At 44.7% G+C, this 20,731-nt stretch overlaps 1 protein-coding gene across 1 annotated transcript in view; it reads left to right on the top strand.

The window, feature by feature from the left end:
- Positions 1-16,488: 16,488 nt before the first annotated feature.
- Positions 16,489-20,731, top strand: part of gphna (gephyrin a) — a 97,186-nt gene continuing 92,943 nt past the window's right edge. The window contains exon 1 of the mRNA XM_056295475.1: positions 16,489-16,627. Within this exon, the coding sequence (XP_056151450.1) occupies positions 16,564-16,627 (64 nt within the window). The 5' untranslated portion in view covers positions 16,489-16,563. The remainder of the gene's footprint in view (positions 16,628-20,731) is intronic.

The raw sequence follows: 20,731 nt of genomic DNA, 5'->3' as shown, positions 1-20,731 counted from the left end.
GATGAAGTGTTCAAGGTGTTGACCTGGCCTCCAAATTCTCCAGATCCCAATCGGATTGAGCATCTGTGGGGTGTGCTGGTCCAGCTCCGCCTCACAACTTACAGGACTTGAAGGACCTGCTGCTAATGTGTTGGTGTCAGATACCCAAGGACACCTTTAGGGGTCTTTTTTTTTATTATCATTATTACTTAGTGGAAAGCGTCCTTGGGTTCCTTGAAAGGCACTGTACAAAACTAAGTTGCTGAAGTAGTAGTCTGCACCTCGGCGGGTCGGGACTATTTTGGCGGCACACAGAGGCCCAACAGAAGGTTGGGCGGGTGGTCGTAATGTTTTGGCTCATCGGTGTACGTTATAAGCCAGTGGTTCTCAACCTTTTTGGGGTCCTGGACCCCCTGCGTATTTTGGATCTACCCTGAGGACCCCTCCACCTGATCTTGGGGGAGGGGGGTTGCAATTTGGTAGAAACAGAAGAAACTGCATTTTAAATTACATTATAGCATTTATTCACTCTTTGGGGCAAAAATAAGAGCTTTCAGTGGTAACTTAGATATAGTTAACAAAACAGAATTCTTATGCAGTAACTTTCAGATATATGTAACAAAACAGAATATGTATTCAGTAACTTTCAGATATATGTAACAAAACAGAATATGTATTCAGTAACTTTCAGATATATGTAACAAAACAGAATATGTATTCAGTAACTTTCAGATATATGTAACAAAACAGAATATGAATTCAGTAACTTTCAGATATATGTAACAAAACAGAATATGTATTCAGTAACTTTCAGATATATGTAACAACAGAATTTTTATGCAGTAACTTTTAACAATGCGAACGGGAGCGAGATCTCTTATTAAAATACAATAGATTACACTTGTGAAACAGATGTAATAAGAGAAAAAAAGTCCTGTTACCCTTTACAGTTTAGGTAGATAAAGGTCTCAGTCACATTTGAGTAAAATAATCCTATTTCTATAAATGTCATAGGATCTTTTTTTTAAAGATATTTTATTTTCACGGACCCCTTGCAATTACACCACGGACCACTAGGGGTCCGCGGACCCCCGGTTGAGAACCACTGTTATGAGCCACTCTGCAGCACAGACAGAATGACCCACCGACAAAAGACAGACGGGTACCGATGCCCACCGACCCCGCGACGGAGTCCGCAAAGCTTTCTGGACGGGCCGGAAGTGTCACGTCAACGACGCTCGGCTAAATTAGCGTGTAGCGTTGGTTAGCTAGCGTCTGATAGGCTCGCTAACGATACCTCGCCTGGCTGCTGATTCGCGGAGACCCTGCGACTTCCGTGTCAACCAACGAGCTTCCCCCGAAAAAGAAAGCGGTGAGCTTTGGAGCAGTTCGGCGATAGCGGCTAAAGTGTCGGCAGAAATCGCCAATGTGCGAGGCTGAAGTGAATCTGCTTGCGTTCAATCTGAGAATTTGCCAGGAAAGGACACTCACCATGTTGGTGTCCGCTTCGGTTGCTATGGCACTGGGAACCGCCGAGATGCGCCTGCGCAATAGCGCTCCCCGGCTCTCGCTCGCTCGCTCTCGCTCTCTCTCTCTCTCTCTCTCTCTCTCTCTCTCTCTCTCTCTCTCTCTCTCTCTCTCTCTCTCTCTCTCTCTCTCATTTCAGTTCAATTCAATTCAATTCAATTCAGTTCAGTTCAGTTCAAATGGCTTTATTGGCATGACGTAACAGTGTACATATTGCCAAAGCAAGTGTAGAAAATTTTGAAAAAAGAGAAAAAAAAGCCAAACATCAGTTGGAAAACAACATGAAAACAAACATACTACAACAAAGAAACATAGTACTACAAAGAAACATAGTACAACAAAGAAACATAGTACTACATAGAAACATAGTAAAGAAACATAGTACTACATAAAAACATAGTAAAGAAACATAGTACAACAAAGAAACATAGTACTACATAAAAACATAGTAAAGAAACATAGTACTACAAAGAAACATAATAAAGAAACATAGTACTATAGTACAACAAAGAAAAAGAAACAGTAAAGTACAACAAAGAAACATAGTAAAGAAACATAGTACTACAAAGAAACATAATAAAGAAACTAGTACTATAGTACAACAAAGAAAAAGAAACATAGTAAAGTACAACAAAGAAACGTAGTAAAGAAACATAGTACTACAAAGAAACATAATAAAGAAACATAGTACTATAGTACTATAGTACAACAAAGAAAAAGAAACATAGTAAAGTACTACAAAGAAACATAATAAAGAAACATAGTACTATAGTACAACAAAGAAAAAGAAACATAGTAAACATAGTACAACAAAGAAACATAATACAAGACAAAATAACACACTGTCATAGAATATGGCAGCAACAATGTGTGTCAGGTGACTGTCTGTCTCTCTGTCTCTCTCAATTCAATTCAGTTCAGTTCAAATGGCTTTATTGGCATGACGTAACAATGTACATATTGCCAAAGCAAGTGTTGAAAATTTTGAAAAAAGAGAAAATAAAAAGCCAAACATCAGTTGGAAAACAACATGAAAACAAACATACTACAACAAAGAAACATAGTAAAGAAACATAGTACTACAAAGAAACATAGTACAACAAAGAAACATAGTACAACAAAGAAACATAGTACTACATAAAAACATAGTAAAGAAACATAGTACTACAAAGAAACATAGTACTACAAAGAAACATACTACAACAAAGAAACATAGTACAACAAAGATACATAGTACTACATAAAAACATAGTACTACATAGAAACATAGTACTACATAGAAACATAGTAAAGAAACATAGTACTACAACGAAACATAGTACAACAAAGAAACATAATAAAGAAACAGTACTATAGTACAACAAAGAAAAAGAAACATAGTAAAGTACTACAAAGAAACATAATAAAGAAACATAGTACCATAGTACAACAAAGAAAAAGAAACAGTACTGCAACATAATAAAGAAACATAGTACCATAGTACAACAAAGAAAAAGAAACATAGTACTACAACATAATAAAGAAACATCGTACTATAGTACAACAAAGAAAAAGAAACATAGTAAACATAGTACAACAAAGAAACATAATACAAGACAAAATAAAATACTGTCATAGAATATGGCAGCAACAGTGTGTGTCAGGTGACTGTCTCTCTGTCTCTCTCTCTCTCTCTCACACACACTGTCTCTCTCTCTCACACACACTGTCTCTCTCTCTCACACACACACTGTCTCTCTCTCGCTCAGACACACACACACACACACACACTTTTCTTTTTCTATTTTGCTCTCACTCCATTGTGCCTCTCTCTATGCAGTAAACTTAGGGATTACATCCATCCATCTTCTTCCAGCCATGGGTAAGTAAGTGGCAGAGCAAATAGACAACCCAGACGGCCCCTTCCACTACAACTTTCCCCAATTTACCAGCCGCTCCCCCCAGAAATGCCCCCGAGAAATGCCCAGCCAGGCCAGCCGGGAGATGAAATCCCTTCAGTGCAATACAGGCCGCATCCAGCGTCACTTTGGCTAAATTCAGACTGCAGGAGGAAAGTCGGATTTGTTTCTCATATCAGATCTGCACTGTTATTTGCAAGTGATCAAATCGGATTTGTGTCCAGACATCACCGTCCTATCTGCGTGGGTTGCTGTGGTAACAACGTAGGCTTGAGTAAATACACACGCTGGTGATGCGGTTTACCAACGCGGAAGCGTGGGAATTGGGGATCCATCAATCTCGCCCTCCAAAAAATCGCGCTGTCAAGTCGCGGTGCAGAACTCCAGACAAGCTACGCGAGGCTGGTATACATTGCGATGGTCCATGGTGCAGTAATGGCGGGCTCCACCTTCGTCACTCTGGACTTGACGTCTTCGTTGTGTGTCCTGTTTGGTGGCCGATCCAAACCAGACAGTGATGGATGTGCAGAGGCCAGACTGGATTATTGCAGTGTAGAATGGAATCAGCAGTTCCTGAGGCAGGTTGAACGTCCTGAGCTGGTGGAGAAAGTACATCTTCTACTGGGCCTTTTTGATGATTGTGTCTATGCTGAATTCCCACCTGAGGTCCTGGGAGATAGTGGAACCCAGAAATCTAGGTTTTCACTGCAGAAGCCATGCTGTTGAGTATGGGGGGGGCAGTGTTGGAGGGGGGGGCTCCTCCTGAAGTCCACTGTCTCCACAATCTCCACAGATTTGAGCATGTCCAGTTCCAGGTTGTTATTGCTGCACCAGAGGGCCAGCTGTTCAACCTCCTGTCTATATGCAGGCTCGTCACCATCCCGGATAAGGCCAGTGATGGTTGTGTCATCCGCAAACTTCAGGAGTTAACAGACGGGTCTCCTGAGGTGCAGTCATTTGTGTAGAGGGAGAAGAGTAGAGGGGAGCGCACACATCCCTGGGGGACGCCAGTGCTGATTGTTCAGGTGCTGTATCTGAATTTCCCCAGTCTCACCTGCTTTCTCCTGTCTGTCAGGAAGTTTTTAATCCACTGGCAGATGGGGGCTGGTACAGTGAGCTCAGTGAGTTTGGAGTGGAGGATATCTGGGATGATGGTGTTGAACGCTGAGCTGAAGTCCACAAACAGCACCCTTGCATGTGTCCTCGGGGAGTCAAGGTGTTGGAAGATGTAGTGCACTCCCATGTTGATTGCATCCTCCACTGACCCAATTGCTCGGTAGGCAGGGGGTCGAGCAGGGGGCCTGTGATTTCCTTCAGGTGGACCAACACCAGTCTCTCGAAAGATTTCATGACCACAGATGTTAGGGCCTGCAGTAAATTAATCCTGTGGTACGGGGTGTCTTGGGGACTGGGATGATAGCAGGAGAGGACTTCACACAGCTCCAGTGATATGTTGATCAGTATGAAAATGGGGACCAGCTGGTCAGCACAGACTTTCAGAAAGGAGGGTTACACACCATCCAGGCTCGGTGCCTTCCTGGTCTTCTGTCTCTAGAAGAGCTGGCGCACATCCTCAACACAGATCCTGAGTGCGGGTAGGGGGTGGGTGGGGCGGGAGAGCGTCTGGCAGGGAGTGCAATTAGTTGTGTGTTGTGGCTGGAGAGGGTGAGGGGTGTGAAGGTGCGCTTATCAAACCTGCAGTAAAACCCATTTAGGTCATCAGCCAGTTGATGGCTCCTGCAGTGTGGGAGGATGATCTCCTGTAGTTGGTAATGACTTTCAAACCTCTCCAGACTGGTGCTGGGTCGTTGGCAGAAAACCTGGTTTATAACTTTTCAGAGTAGCACCTTTTTGCCACTCTGGTCTCCTTTGTGAGTGTATTTCTGGCTTGGAACCTATATCCACTCTTGTAGGCTTCTCTTTGGCCTGACGAAGCTTCCTGTGTTTTGGTTTGAAAATGTTCTATACACCACTGTCTCATGTACGTGCACAAGCACGTATCATCGGCAATTTAAACAACCACTAGAGAGCAAATAAAACGTACCTTCACAAGTGTACACGGCAGGCCAATGGCTTTTTTTTCTTTTCTCAAAAACAATCAAAAGTGGTGTCAGTAGGCCAGGCTACCACTGGCTTATGAGAGCTGGGGAAGGGAGGAGGCTGCAGGTGCAGCATGGTTGACACATTCCTCAGCGATTAACTGCCCTCACAGAACGAGTAGCTTAGCGAGCCTGCAGTTGATGCTATTGGTTACTCCGTGATTCTGCTCATGTAATGTTTGCCCACATTTCACCACCCTTGCCAAAGCGCCACCCTAGGCAATTGCCTAGTTCGCCTATATGGACGCACCGGCAGTGGCCTCGCCACAATATATATAAAAGAAAAGTGGGCTAATTATTATAAAATGTGTTGAATGTCAGTTGGGGGCCCTTTGGGAGGGTGGGCCATTTCAATTGAAACAGGTGAAATATAGCGAAGTCCGCCAATGTGTTCGAGCAGCGATACAAGTTAGCAAATAATCTAGAGCTGAGCTCTGAACGTCAAATTAATTGACTAACGTTAAAATTGTTTAATGTGAATCTTTTGAATCATTACAAATAACAACGTCTTCTAATTCTCCCGCCTGTACAGAAGCTAATGCAGTGGCTAGCTATTCAATGGCAAACCTGCAACTCTTCATGCACCTAACATGGGAGCGGTTGTGGAGTTCACATGACAAAAGTCGTTTGAGATCTCCAAAAATATTGATAGGGACAACTCAGTAGTCCCCTACCGTCCATACCCAAATCTACGCCTATGGTTTTATTATTCTTATGAAAAATTAACAAAATGGATGCCTGAATAACTAGCTCACCAGCCAAAATTCTGAGGTTTGCACTTCTATGTTTAGATGGCTGTTCGTAAAGACAACCAAGGAGAAAAGAGAAAAGACACTAATTATCAAAAAATACACAGAACTCTGGTGCTAGCGTTCAGATGATAGGATGGAATATCAATTTGTAAACTAGAACATTTCTGGAGAAATGTTGACTGTGGCTGCTGCTTGGTGCCCTCATAGCTCGGTTTTCATAACGAACACCACAAGGCTTCAGTGACGATGCTGATGTATTCATTGTGTACATTGTGTACCTACTGTTTACGGTATAGGAGATGTAGCAGTTTCAAAACTGCCATCTGTTTTGGGCAAGAACTTGAGAGCTCAGTTTAACATGGCAGTCTGTGGGAGTTTTGGTCAGCACTCTGTGCTTGGAGGCGATTTATTAAAAAACCGTAAGTCACGTCACAGTGAGCGTCACCCTTGGTGAGAGAGGACCGACTTCTCCACGTTTTGATGTATAAATTGTCCCTGACGGTTGGAAACTGCTGGAATTAAAAGAGGCTAAAAGATTTTTTTTTCTTTATTCAAGGAAAGTTTCAGGGATGGCAGTGGGTGGGTCATGTGACACTCCAGCGCTGAACAGTCCGCCCAATACACACCCGTTATAAACTCTGAAACAGTCTAAAAAACTGATTTCGCAAAAACCATACTCAAGATATCGATTTAGCTCAACAAAGTCTTGTGACCTGTTAAAAGTTCCAACTAGCAAATTCAGGAGGCAACCGGTAACCGCCGCAGCCGGGACGCGAACCGGGGTCTCCCGCACTACGGGCGGCTACGTAACCAGTTGACTAACGCTCCCTTTCCACTATATTGTAACGTGCCTGGCCGCTGGCTCGTGGGTCTGACCCTTTAGTCGAGCGGTTAGCGATGTCTCCCGCGGTGCAGGCGATACGGGTTCGCTTCCCGGCCGCGGCAGTTCCTGTGGTTGCGTTGCCCCCCGAATTCGCTACATTGGTGTCAGAAGTGGGATGGAGCGACCATAAGGCCATCGGAAGCGCATGCGCCCTGAGGCGTGAAGGAGCTGATATGCTTAAGCGCGGGGACGCGTTTCCTGAAGGAGGGGGGGGGGTAGTGTCACGTGCATGGATAAGAAGACACGCTGGCTGGCGGGTCTGACCCTTTAGTTGAGCGGTTAGCGAAGAATATATTCAGTCTGATTACTGAAGCTTTCTTTTTTTTTGTAGAAGCAGAACAATTTCTTTAAACAGAGGGAGGAGTTTTCTTTCCCCCGTGAAGAAATTCTTTCTTGGCTGGCTGGTTAACAGGCGGCTACCGTAGACTCTTTGTTGTTCCTCATTTACGTTTTTATTAACTTTTCGAAAAGACATAGACAGAACAACAACATCGACACAAGAAAAAGAATACAGCAAGATATACAAACGGATTAAAAAAAATAACAATAAATATCTGGAAATATTTTAATATTCACACAAATATTTTAAGTAGGCGTTCATTTAGTCAGTGTCATTTCCCATGCAAATGTTCCATGTTCCCCCAGTTCCTTTTAAACATATTCTCTTGGACTCTCAAAATGTTCGCCCACGATGCCATTACAAGAATGTCTTGGGCAATTTCCATCCACTTTTCCTGTTTTGGAGGGTTGACGTTAAGCCAATTTGTGCAAGGGAAACTTGGGTCGAGTACAGCTCTTCTCTCCCCACAACATCGTCATTGCTGTCAAGATACATCATTTGGGATTTCAGATCCCAAAATAGTGTTACATTCTCCCAATATAACCTTATCTTTGTGCATTTCCAGAAAACATGCGGGTGGTCAGCCCCCGTGCTCCCACACTCAGCCTCCAACACTGTTGTTGTGCAGCGAGTTGCCTGCTAAAAGTGCAAAGCCAGAAAAACAAGGAAAACAACCTTTGTATTTTTTTCCTGGCTTTGCATTTATCTGATATCTTGTGGTTGCTCCTCTTCACCGGCAAATGTACAGTGCAGTGGCATAGGAATATACACTGTTCATGTGTTTGTTGAGACTCCAGCATCGTTTCTGAGTTGTGCTAAGAGTCGTGGCTTTTGGTTTATCGTTTTACTTCATCCTCGTTGTAAAGCAGTGGTTCTCAACCTTTTTGGGGTCCTGGACCCCCTGCGTATTTTGGATCTACCCTGAGGACCCCTCCACCTGATCTTGGGGGAGGGGGTTGCAATTTGGTAGAAACAGTAGAAACTGCATTTTAAATTGCATTATAGCATTTATTCACTCTTTGGGGCAAAAATAAGAGCTTTCAGTTGTAACTTAGATATAGTTAACAAAACAGAATTCTTATGCAGTAACTTTCAGATATATGTAACAAAACAGAATATGTATTCAGTAACTTTCAGATATATGTAACAAAACAGAATATGTATTCAGTAACTTTCAGATATATGTAACAAAACAGAATATGTATTCAGTAACTTTCAGATATATGTAACAAAACAGAATTCTTATGCAGTAACTTTCAGATATATGTAACAAAACAGAATATGTATTCAGTAACTTTCAGATATATGTAACAAAACAGAATATGTATTCAGTAACTTTCAGATATATGTAACAAAACAGAATATGTATTCAGTAACTTTCAGATATATGTAACAAAACAGAATATGTATTCAGTAACTTTCAGATATATGTAACAAAACAGAATATGTATTCAGTAACTTTCAGATACATGTAACAAAACAGAATATGTATTCAGTAACTTTCAGATATATGTAACAACAGAATTTTTATGCAGTAATTTTAACAATGCAAACGGGAGCGAGATCTCTTATTAAAATACAATAAATTACACTTGTGAAACAGATGTAATTAGAGAAAAAAGTCCTGTTACCCTTTATAGTTTATGTAGATAAAGGTCTCAGTCACATTTGAGTAAAATAATCCTGTTTCTATAAATGCCATAGGATCTTTTTTTTTAAAGATATTTTATTTTCACGGACCCCTTGCAATCACACCACGGACCACTAGGGGTCCGCGGACCCCCGGTTGAGAAACACTGTTGTAAAGTAATGCACGACGCCAGCAACAAATCCCACAAACGGAACATGGTCTGACGACATTATAACGGTCTGAAATACTTACTCGTCATCACCACGGCAGCTTACTGTGTAAAAAACGTCTGACCTGTTATATAACACTGGTCTGCAAAAATATCGGTTTTTTTTCTTGCATTGACTTTGGAAACTGCTTTTGGCTAATTTTGGGCCGCTGGATCCAAATCTGAGCTCAGATTTGCTCTATCGCATCAAGTGTTCGTGCTATCTGTACGCTCCTTATTCAGGAATTTACAAAAGTTGACCATCTAGTCCGGCAATCTTGGTGGGGATAAAAATGACCCCTATTCACCTACTCCTGTATTGTCACAATGTGTGTGTGATGTGTGGTGTGTGTCTGCGTGAGAGTCTATAAACGGCCGAACTAAAGCACTTGGGGCCTTGACTCTTTTTGGAGGTTATTGGGGATGATCAGGGGCACCTATAAAAAATAGCAGAAAATTACAATTGTGCATAATTATGCATAATTATGCAAAATATGCATTTTTCTAAAAATGGCTAAAAACCACCTTTCTCGGCATTTCAGGTGATTCTGAGCATCTTTGATTTTTTTCACCTATATACAAAAAGATTTCTGGGACTTAAATGTTTTGGCATTATGCAAAATATATGCATTTTTGCAAAAATGCACTTATGATCCTCAATTTTTTTTGGAGGTGGTAGGTATTGTTCCAGAGAGGACCAGAAAAATAGCAGCAAATTAACATAATTATGCATAATTATGCAAAATATATGCATTTACTAAAAATGGCTAAAAACCACTTTTCTCGGCATTTCAGATGATTCTGAGCATTTGGGGGGGAGGGAGTTGGAGTGGGTGAGGGGGGGTTAGGGGCAGGGGGAAGGCGGTTAGCTGGTAGGATGAAGAGGAGGGAGATCTAGACGGGTGGAGAACCAAACCGCTACATTGTAGCGGGGCTCTTCTAGTTCCCTAAGTAATGTCACGCTGGGCTGAGTGTTTATTTATTCACTGTAATCAGTTTTTGCATCTATCGATCTTCTAGTGTAAAATTGCTGCTTTCTCAAAAATAATGATTTTTTTTCATAGTTCAAAAACCTGACGTGATAGGCAAAAACCAATGCCAGATTTGGATTCAGCACCCAAAAGTTGGCTAGAATCCGTTGAAAAACCCCCATGCAAGAAACATCGGTGTTGACCAGTGCTATACATTCAGTGATGGCCCCTATTAAAGCCATACTTGTGCCCTTCCCTGTGTTGTGGTTTTCCCATAAAAGCAGGCCTCGCTCGCCTGTTGTGGCGCCGTGCAAATGTTCTTGCGATCGCCCCCCCCCCGCGTGCGCGAGCGTGCGCGAGCGGTGAGGGAGACGAAAGGAGATGTTCCTGACCCAGATTATCCACAGCTGCAGTCCCGCTCCGCCGATCCTATAGCGGCAACGTATGGGTGTGTGTGCGCGCGCGCTCCCGCCTCCCCTGTATGGAAATGAAAGCCTCGACGGGCTCATGAGTCATGCTGCATTAAAGGACTCGGAGGACTCGGAAGAGGACGGCGGAACGACAGGAAGTCCGAGTCGAGGCTGTCTGACGCCCCGTCCGCACTTGGTTTTAGAATGCGCTAAACACAAGTGTAAACGACCATCAAAACGTTTTGTGAGCCGGTTACTCAAACCACTTGCCCGAGGTGGTCTGGGGCGCGTTTGACCCGCGTGTCTCTTGTAGCTTAAACGCTGATGCGTCCCCACAAGTATGTAACAGGAAGATACGTCATCAACGCCGGATGTGGTGGTTGTTTTGGTAACAGCGCGCCAACTTTCCAAAAAATGGAGAGCGGGGGGAGGGTGTTGTAAAATGACCCATTGTGGTGACCCACATCTATAAAACGAGAGACGTTCACCTAAGAGGACGGTGTACCTTTAAGGGAAGAGGCGAGGGGTCAGATAATGCACTTCCGCTTCCGGTTCACAATTCAGTGTCGTTGTCGAATGTATGACGTGCAAAGTTGGGAGCTAGTAAACTACCTCGACTACGTCTACTCTCACGCCTCCTGTCTCGTTGTTTTCTAACTCCACACCATATAATTTTGTCATAATATTTTTTTTATTATTATTGATTTGTATGGTGCTCATTATTGATTTGTATTTGGTGCCTAAAGTACAGTCCGGATTGATATATTAACAGCGAATTACGCTTCCTTTCGTTATGGGACCTTTATTTTGAAAAACTCTGGTCTCCCATGATGCTGTGCGCCGCTGCGAGAAAACGGCAGAACTAAACTGAAAGTTGGACACGGTGGTCATGTTCGCTGTGCACAGAACGAGTTCACAACTTATAGTTCATTGATCATCATCATTTATTTAGCACCTAGCTGGAAGGCGAACAGCTCTTACGGTGGTTCTATGGTGTGACTAGTAAAATGCTGCAATACATGGTCCGATACCGCACCATGGACCCATCAGTCGCTATTGGAGTGCATCGTCTGAATAAAGTCCGGCTGGAATGCTACAGGTGTAGGTGGTTGGAGTGCAAGTGGGACGAGACCCCTGACCTCCATTTGGGCAGAAGAATCAGACCTGCAGGTCTCAACAGCTGGAATAGTCCGGACATGTATATTAGTGCTTGAAACATCTTCAAATTTTACTGTTTTCACCGCTAGTCGGCAAATCTGGCGCTTGACTGAGGCCCTTTGACCTCGTAGCGGAAGTGACGTAGCCAGTAACGAAATCTTCTTCTTCTTCTTCGGAGTAACGAAATCTGATGACAAGTGGTCAGCAGGAGGCATGTGAAGACGCATGTGAGGTACAAACGGCGATGTGTCTCGCTGCCCAATTGTGATCCGATCGCCCAAAACGCATTTTAAACCCCAGTGTAAACAGGATGTTAGTGTATCTACATTTCTCCCCATCATGAATATACGATGTATTGTAACGTGCATGGCTGAGTAGACACGTTGGTCCTTGACTAACGGGTGGGACCCTTTAGTCCAGAGGTTCTCAACCTTTTTGGGGTCCTGGACCCCCTGCGTATTTTTGATCTACCCTGAGGACCCCTCCACCTGATCTTGGGGGAGGGGGGTTGCAATTTGATAGAAACAGTAGAAACTGCATTTTAAATTGCATTATAGCATTTATTCACTCTTTGGGGCAAAAATAAGAGCTTTCAGTTGTAACTTAGATATAGTTAACAAAACAGAGTTCTTATGCAGTAACTTTCAGATATATGTAACAAAACAGAATTCTTATGCAGTAACTTTCAGATATATGTAACAAAACAGAATATGTATTCAGTAACTTTCAGATATATGTAACAAAACAGAATATGTATTCAGTAACTTTCAGATATATGTAACAAAACAGAATTCTTATGCAGTAACTTTCAGATATATGTAACAAAACAGAATTCTTATGCAGTAACTTTCAGATATGTGTAACAACACAGAATATGTATTCAGTAACTTTCAGATATATGTAACAAAACAGAATATGTATTCAGTAACTTTCAGATATATGTAACAAAACAGAATATGTATTCAGTAACTTTCAGATATATGTAACAACAGACGTTTTATGCAGTAACTTTTAACAGTGCAAATGGGAGCGAGATCTCTTATTAAATTACACTTGTGAAACAGATGTAATTAGAGAAAAAAGTCCTGTTAGCCTTTATAGTTTAGGTAGATAAAGGTCTCAGTCACATTTGAGTAAAATAATCCTATTTCTATAAATGTCATAGGATCTTTTTTTTTTAAAAGATATTTTATTTTCACGGGCCCCTTGCAATTACACCACGGACCACTAGGGGTCCGCGGACCCCCGGTTGAGAAACACTGCTTTAGTCGACTGGTTAACGTTGTCGCTTGCGGTGTGGGAGACACGGGTTCGCGTCCCGGCTGTGGCGGTCCCGGACTGCCCCCTGAATTTGCTACAGTGTGTTCGTTGGTCCTTCTTACACCATTATAAGAGAACCTGGAGGCTACGCCCATTCAAGTCTATCGGACTTCCACCTTGTCGTGCGTAGGTGTGAAGTGTCCTGAGAAAATGCCTCCACCAACATCATCTCTAATCGATGACTTTACGTTTCAATTATCTGATTATAACCGGCCTCGAATTAGACAAAAAATACCAATATTTGGGTGCAAGAGGGCATTTAGCAATACTGAGCCCATGGACACATTCATTGATCAACACAACAGGCTGATTTTATCACATATACGTCACATACCCCCACTTCCGGTGTGGGAAGGTGGCTTCGCGAAACCGCGGCAGCCTCGCCCAGCACCGTCCATGCGGTGTCTTTGCCCACGTCTGCGTCTAAGTTTTGTCTTCGTTTGATGGCTGGGAGAGCTGGCGCTGGATCGGCTGGGAGAGATGGGTCCGCTTCGTCCGGTGGGCCCGGGGACCACGGCCCCTGCGTGGAGCTGCGTCCGAGGAGGAAACGCTGAGGGCGGTCTGACAGGACGCGGAAGCGGGCCGGGCTAAGCTAACGGCTAGCCCACGCAGACCGGCGGTTCCGTCATTCAACATGGCTGACGTCCGTTCCCTTGGACAGTGATTTTTTTGTTTAGTTTGGATATGTGTGTTAGTGTGGGTATGTGTGTTAGTTTGGGTATGTGTGTTAGTGTGGGTATGTGTGTTAGTTTGGGTATGTGTGTTAGTTTGGATATGTGTGTTAGTGTGGGTATGTGTGTTAGTGTGGATATGTGTGTTAGTTTGGATATGTGTGTTAGTGTGGGTATGTGTGTTAGTTTGGATATGTGTGTTAGTGTGGATATGTGTGTTAGTTCGGGTATGTGTGTTAGTGTGGGTATGTGTGTTAGTGTGGATATGTGTGTTAGTGTGGGTATGTGTGTTAGTGTGGATATGTGTGTTAGTGTGGGTATGTGTGTTAGTTTGGATATGTGTCTTAGTTTGGATATGTGTGTTAGTGTGGGTATGTGTGTTAGTGTGGGTATGTGTGTTAGTGTGGATATGTGTGTTAGTTTGGATATGTGTGTTAGTGTGGGTATGTGTGTTAGTTTGGATATGTGTGTTAGTGTGGATATGTGTGTTAGTTTGGGTATGTGTGTTAGTTTGGGTATGTGTGTTAGTGTGGATATGTGTGTTAGTTCGGGTATGTGTGTTAGTGTGGGTATGTGTGTTAGTGTGGATATGTGTGTTAGCTTGGGTATGTGTGTTAGTTTGGATATGTGTGTTAGTGTGGGTATGTGTGTTAGTGTGGATATGTGTTAGTGTGGATATGTGTGTTAGTTCGGGTATGTGTGTTAGTGTGGATATGTGTGTTAGTTTGGATATGTGTGTTAGTGTGGGTATGTGTGTTCTTGTAGTTTTTGGATGTGTTGTTGTCTTTGTGTTGTGCTGCTGTGGGCTGGGGGGGAAACGGCCTTTGGCTTCATTTCAAGTGCATGAAGTGAAATGACAGTGCTCCTGATTCCTGACATGCACACCCCCACCCCGCAACCCCCACCCCGCAACCCCCACCCCGCTTAAAAACAAACAAAAAGATAAAAAACACACACACCCAACCCTGAGTTTACAGATCTGTGACAACGCCCCCCCCCCCTCCCCAGCGCCGCCCTGTCCAGCATGAGGGACTCTAGTGGCATGGCTGGGTGGGGGAGAGTGGGTGTTAAAGTGATATTTCACGAATGCAGAGACCATTTACTCCCCACAGGCACCTCCATGTACGCTGAAGCACAATCCACCTTCAGTCTTGGACTATTTGTCTAGGTCTCAAATGACCCAAAAAAATAAATGGTGCTGACTACTTTTCCTCGCGACAGACATTGGTATTTGATCACCCATGGACTCTTGCAGAGGTAGCGCCCCCTCTCGTCAGCCAGGTGTACTCCAGGGTTGTGACGTGGTGAAAACGTTCAGTTTAACCGACATTAAGCCATGCCAATGGCTGGGTGCAGCTTTCTGCATCTTTCATTAGAATATCTGTTTAATGTTATTCGTAAAAAGCGTTATGACCTCTGACGTTGACAAGGACCGGCATTACCGACCCGAGGACACGCTGCGCACGTTGAAGCGGGAAATCCGCATCTGGCCAGCTGCTGGAGGAGCGACGGAATTCCGCATCTGGCCAGCTGCTGAGGAGCGACGGAATGCCGCATCTGGCCAGCTGCTGAGGAGCGACGGAATCCCGCATCTGGCCAGCTGCTGAGGAGCGACGGAAGTGGCAACACGCTACGTGTTGGAGGAGGGACGCCAATTACACATGTCACGCAGCTTTCTGCACACACGCTCCTAGTCTCTCACGTGACGCACACACGCTCTCTCACACGCTTTCACACACAGACACACTCCTATTCTTTCACACAACACACACACACACGCTCTCACACTCGTCTATTCCCTCATAACACACACACACACACGCTCTCACACACGCTCTCTCTCTCTCACACACACACACACACACACACACACACACGCTCTCTCACACGCTTTCACACAGATACACTTCTATTCTCTCACACAACACACACACACGCACACGCTCTCTCACACACTTCTATTCTCACATACACACACACACGCTTTCACACACGCTCTTTCACACACACACACACACACACACACCTATTCTCTCACACAACACACACACACGCTCTCACACTCTTCTGTTCCCTCATAACACGCAAACACACACACACGCTCACACACACGCTCTTTCACACGCACACACAAACACACTCCTATTCTCTCACACAACACACACACACGCTCTCTCACACTTCTATTCTCTCATAACACGCACACACGGTCACACACGCTCTCTCTCACGCTTACAATCACACGCGCTTGCGCACGCACACACGCTCTCACACACGCTTCTATTCTCTCATAACACACACACACACGGTCACACACGCTTTCTCTCACGCTTAGTCACACACGCTTGCGCACGCACACACGCTCTCTCTCACGCGTACAATCACACGCGTGTGTGCGCACGCAAAGACGCTTGCGCACGCACACACGCGCTGCCACACACAAACACGCGCGCACACGCAAAGACGCTCGATCGCGCACACACACGCGCCGGCGCGTTCTCCTCCCTCTTTTTCCAGAGGTGCAGCAGCGGCAGCAGCAGCAGCAGCTAGCCAGCCAGCCAGCCCAGTGTGTCTCTAGCGGAGCAGCTAGCCGTTCTTCGCCCCCCCCCCCCCCCCAGTGTATGTCTATGTAGCAGCTAGCGGCTAGCCAGCCCAGTGTGTGTCTATGTAGCGGGCAGCCCACAGTGCTTGCTGGAGCGCAGACAGAGGTTGGCGACATGGCGGCGGACGGAATGGTCCTCACGAACCACGACCACCAGATCCGAGTAGGGATTCTGACGGGTAAAGACTGAACGTCATGATTGTAAAACAGATTCCGTCTTCAGAACTCTCCCCCCCCCCTGTTTTTCCCTCTTAGCCGTCGTCGCTCGTGTGTGTCGGGTAAGCGTTGCGATGCGAGCCGTGTCCGCCGCAGAGCTAGCGTAGCGTTAGCCGGCGCGCTAGCCGGTCCGCCGCCCGCCGGGCGCCCCTCTAACGCGACCCGCCGGGCGGGCGCCGGCGGGTCGCGCAGATGTGCACTCGGGATAAAGACGACACACGCGTGGCCAAACGCGTGTCTCACAGTTTCGGCGGGCGGGCGGGCGGGGGAGGGGGGGGGTTGACGCCGGCGATCGTCGCGTCGTTACGGCGTCTCTGCGGGAAACAAGCGCCGCCGGTGACGGGGAGCCGCTCCGCCAACCCGCGGCTGCGGTTTGCCAGGCTAGCGTTAGCTTAGCCCGGAGAGCCGCTACCGTGGACGTTCCGGCGTGCTGGCTGCAGCCGCCCGGCGTGCTGGCTCAGTTGCCGGTGCGGCTTTATTCAGTGCCTTATTCGGACTGCCCGGGGGTCTGATCGCCGTTAATGTGGAGGATTGTTGGGGGTCTTGTGTGTGTGTGTGTGTGTGTGTGTGTGTGCACTGCATGGCCTCTCTGTCTGTGTGTCACAGCCACCTGCCGCCTTACTGGGGAAGGGGAGACGTGAGACAAATGCTAAGGGGAGCAGCCAGCCGCTGCCAGCCGCTAACTCGTAACCGTCCGACGGCAGCGCCCTGATCCGCTGCTAGCACCGAGCTCACTCCGCTGTCTGTCCAGCCAATAGCAAACAACCCCAAACCCTATCGCATGCCTCCAACCCGCCCCGCCCCCCTCATAGTGCGTGCGTGTGTATGCGTGTGCGTGTGTGTGGGCAACAGATGTAAACCGATTTGGACCATAAATAATCCCGAGATAATCTGACGTACTCACATGTGTAGAAATGGTGGGAGTTTTAACTAAATTTCTCATAACTATTATCCGCTGCCTTCAAAGGCGTCCTTGCAGCTAAGCGTTGGGAGCACTAGACCAGTGGTTCTGGTCCTGGACCCCCCTGCGTATTTTTGATCTACCCTGAGGACCCCTCCACCTGATCTTGGGGGAGGGGGGTTGCAATTTGATAGAAACAGTAGAAACTGTATTTTAAATTGCATTATAGCATTTATTCACTCTTTGGGGCCAAAATAAGAGCTTTCAGTTGTAACTTAGATATAGTTAACAAAACAGAATTCTTATGCAGTAACTTTCAGATATATGTAACAAAACAGAATATGTATGCAGTAACTTTCAGATATATGTAACAAAACAGAATATGTATTCAGTAACTTTCAGATATATGTAACAAAACAGAATATGTATTCAGTAACTTTCAGATATATGTAACAAAACAGAATATGTATTCAGTAACTTTCAGATATATGTAACAAAACAGAATATGTATTCAGTAACTTTCAGATATATGTAACAAAACAGAATTCTTATGCAGTAACTTTCAGATATATGTAACAAAACAGAATATGTATTCAGTAACTTTCAGATATATGTAACAAAACAGAATATGTATTCAGTAACTTTCAGATATATGTAACGAAACAGAATATGTATTCAGTAACTTTCAGATATATGTAACAACACAGAATATGTATTCAGTAACTTTCAGATATATGTAACAAAACAGAATATGTATTCAGTAACTTTCAGATATATGTAACAACACAGAATATGTATTCAGTAACTTTCAGATATATGTAACAAAACAGAATATGTATTCAGTAACTTCCAGATATATGTAACAACAGAATTCTTATGCAGTAACTTTTAACAATGCAATAAATTACAATTGCAATTACACTTGTGAAACAGATGTAATTAGAGAAAAAAGTCCTGTTACCATTTATAGTTTAGGTAGATAAAGGTCTCAGTCACATTTGAGTAAAATAATCCTATTTCTATAAATGTCATAGGATCTTTTTTTTAAAGATATTTTATTTTCACGGACCCCTTGCAATTACACCACGGACCACTAGGGGTCCGCGGACCCCCGGTTGAGAAACACTGCACTAGATGGAACCCCGCTACAATGTAGCGGTGTGGTTATCCACCCGTCTAAATCTCCCTCCCTCTTCATCCTGCCGGCTAACCGCCCCCCCACTCCAACCCCCCCCCCCAATGCTCAGAATCGTCTGAAATGCCGAGAAAAGTGGTTTTTAGCCATTTTTAGAAAAATGCACGTTTTGCATATTTATGCATAATTATGCATAATTTTAATTTTCTGTGATTTTTTTCCCCCTTACTCTCCGAGACAATACCTACCACCTCCAAAAAGAATTAGGCTCATAAGTGCTTTAGTTTTCGGTCCCGCTCTCTACACTAACTAACACACACACACACATTAGGAAAATATATGAGTAGATTATATCGGCCCCCGTTCGCTTGCATGTTAAACGACAGTGTCCCTGGGGGGTTGAATGACATCTTGTCGTCTTTCATTTGAGGATATCTGAGGGCATATCACAAAAAGATCCCAGGTGATATTGGTCCAAGTTTTATTAACCATTCACGTTAGTATATTTTCCTAATTTATGAATTCGCATCCTTAACTCGGGTTCCCTAGGCTGTCGTCGGGGGTCTTTCGTGCATTGTTTGTAAAAGAGGAACGAAGTCTCGCAAGGAGTCTCGAATCCCTTCGACTCGCTGCGAAAGTTACAAATGCCACGAACATTTCTTTGGCAGTGGACTGTAAGAATGTTGAATGGATAAATCTGTGGAAATCTTGCAATTAGGGATTGCGGAGCAGAAAATGTTTGCGTGTCCATTACAATGGACAATGAGGTCTAGATGGTGTGGCGCTCCCAAGAGGGAAGTGCATTTAGGTTTGCATTCTCTCGCCAGTCTTTTGCGTTTCCTTGCAACACCGGTGTGAAATTAATTTGAAGTTTGATACTCAGCAGCTCCACGTGCCTTTTGTGGACAATAGCTCCTTGTTGGTGCGGTCAATGACACTCGTAATGGTGTTATTCTAATGAGGTGTACAATTCATGGACTGACGCGGCCGCGGATAAACTACTCCGAGGGCCCTGTTTTTGTGACTCAGTGCGCATGGCCTAAATCACGGTCGACGGTGTAAAGTTCAGTGTGTCCCAGGGTGCGGTCAACAGACTTTTGGTATTTTGGCAAATATGCGCGGCATATCTATGACACATTTGGGAACAGGGTGGGAGTAGGAGGGATACGTTATTAGCAGGTGTTGAAGGAGGGGGGGTGGTGTTTAGTGGACCAATCAAATCTCCTCTTCTCCTTCCCTTTAAAAGGAGTGCGCTCTGTGTCAGAGCGCTCTGCAGATTTGGTAATAGATAGATTTGGTAATAGATTTGGTAAAGAAATAGTTTCTCCCAAGAAGAAAGTTGATGTGCCGGAAGTTCAGAATCGCTATGCACACTTGAACCACCTTTTGTATCAAAATATTATCAGCCAGAAACAACAGGATGTGGCCCACTTCAGGCAATGGTGCAGGCACTGATGGCCTTCTACTGGCCCTGACAACATGGATGTGAGCCTGAAGTGGCCCACATGTATAATAGCAAATATGGCCCAAATATGCCGAATCAAAGGTGGGCCTTTTTGTGGCAAAGCTGCGGTGCTCTGGGCAACATGTGATCTGGATGTGACCCTGAAGTGCTCCCGTGTGGTAAATGGTGACTATGGCCCAAATATCACAAAACAAATATAGGCCATCTTTGGCAAATACGTGGCACACGTGGCATTGTTATGGCTTGGTTCTGGCCCAGATCTGGCAAACAGGAGCGGACCGCCCGAGTGCCATCATTCCATGCGCTATGTGGGCCGGATGAACGTGTCAGTGTGGGACAGGTCCGGGCCACAGCCGTTTTGCTATCTGGGAATCTGCAAATATGGGTGTTCGTTGCAGAACTATCCTAGCCACTCAGTGTAGTTTTGTCAGTTGTGCCCCTTATATTTCCACCTGTTCTTTCAGTTAAAGGGACATTTCACTGCTAATAATTTGCACGTCCAGTTGTTGGTGCTGGTCTAGCTAGTCTTTCAAATCCAGAGCCAATTTGGTGTAATGCGTTTGACA

This window comes from Lampris incognitus, chromosome 16 (assembly GCF_029633865.1).
Source record: "Lampris incognitus isolate fLamInc1 chromosome 16, fLamInc1.hap2, whole genome shotgun sequence".
In the NCBI taxonomy this organism is placed as follows: Eukaryota; Metazoa; Chordata; class Actinopteri; order Lampriformes; family Lampridae; genus Lampris; species Lampris incognitus.
The sequence above is the reverse complement of the archived record's forward strand: the minus strand, read 5'-3'. Positions and strand labels throughout refer to the sequence as shown.